The 1,282-nt window shown below is 54.2% G+C and overlaps 1 protein-coding gene across 1 annotated transcript; it reads right to left on the reverse strand.

Annotated features, from left to right (window-relative positions):
* On the reverse strand, positions 1-890 carry LOC109708189 (vacuolar iron transporter homolog 2-like). The gene has a single exon (XM_020229825.1). The coding sequence runs from the start codon at positions 857-859 to the stop codon at positions 131-133; it is 729 nt and encodes a 242-aa protein (XP_020085414.1). The 5' UTR covers positions 860-890; the 3' UTR covers positions 1-130.

Consider the following 1,282-nt stretch of genomic DNA (forward strand, 5'->3'; position numbering starts at 1 on the left):
ACAACACATGCATATATTCTTACCATATCACATGCCATAAATTACAACAAATTATTACTCCCCACTAATTTAAATCACACAAACCATCAATACCATTTTATTTAGCTAATTAAGACCCATGGAATAATATTTAAGAGGAGGACACTTGCATATTAAAAGCTAACCCAAAGAGTCTAAGTACCCCGTAGGTGACCAGCATGGCCAACCACCCCCCAAGGAGCACCCTCAACGCCGACTTCGCCGGATCGGCGCCGCCCAAAATCGCCCCCACGGCGCCGAAACCCGCCAATCCGACGCTGCTCGCCGCACACACCGCGCCGACCCTCACCCCCCACGCTTTTATAAACCCTCCTGCCAGCAGCGGCAGCACGGCCCCCAGCGCGAACGCCAGCGCCGACGCGCCCGCCGCCAGCAGCGGGTTCGGCAGGCTCTCCTCTTCCTTCTCCCTGCGGTCGTTGCTGCAGTCGCCGTTGCTGCTTCTGCTGCTCTCTCTCTTCATCTGCGCCACCTGGATGTCGTACTGCGCGTAGACGGAGACGAACTCCCCGATGGCCATGCTGCAGGCGCCGGCCACGAGCCCTGCCATCCCCGACACGAGCATCGCCCTGGCGGTCTGGTTCACGGCGCCAACACCGATCATGAGGGACGCGACGGAGACGAGCCCGTCGTTGGCGCCGAGCACAGCGGCGCGAAGCCACTGCGCCCGGGCCATGTAGTTGACCGACGACATCTCCGGCTTACCGGATTCTAAGTCCTCAGGCACGGCCTCCGGGTCTCGTCCCGAGCCGGGGTATTCAGATTCGGATTCGGATTCAGAAGGGGTAGAGGCGTGGACGAGCGAGGTAAGACGAAAAGACATGGCTACGGAAGAGGAGGAGGAATGGTTGGATCGAGAGACAGAGAGAGTGTGGAGGGCACACGCCAAAGGGGTGGTATTTATAATGGAAAAAGTGTGAGGGGATTAATAAGAGAGAATTGTTTGGGTTTGGTCTAAAGAATCGGGCTAAGATCAAGTGCGGTTTCAGTGGATCCGTTATTCCGTTGGGAGGAGGGACACATGACGTGACACAACCATTGACCGTTACTGAACTTATCTTGAACTCAATTGTTTTTGCTTTTTTGGCTTTGTGTGGTGTGAAAACGGAGATGCTTCGAAAATGACACTTTTGGGAACCTTAAAATATGGAAAGTGCGCGTGGCCACCACGCGAAGGGGCGCTTTATTACTTTAGCAGCGAGTCTTTAAATCCAACATAATTTCAGTGCGGTGGTATTTAAATTTT

Source organism: Ananas comosus, linkage group 3, assembly GCF_001540865.1.
Source record: "Ananas comosus cultivar F153 linkage group 3, ASM154086v1, whole genome shotgun sequence".
Lineage (NCBI taxonomy): Eukaryota > Viridiplantae > Streptophyta > Magnoliopsida > Poales > Bromeliaceae > Ananas > Ananas comosus.

Coding starts and splice junctions, on each gene's coding strand:
- LOC109708189 (XM_020229825.1), bottom strand. CDS start 859: ATGTCTTTTCGTCTTACCTCGCTCGTCCACGCCTCTACCCCTTCTGAA.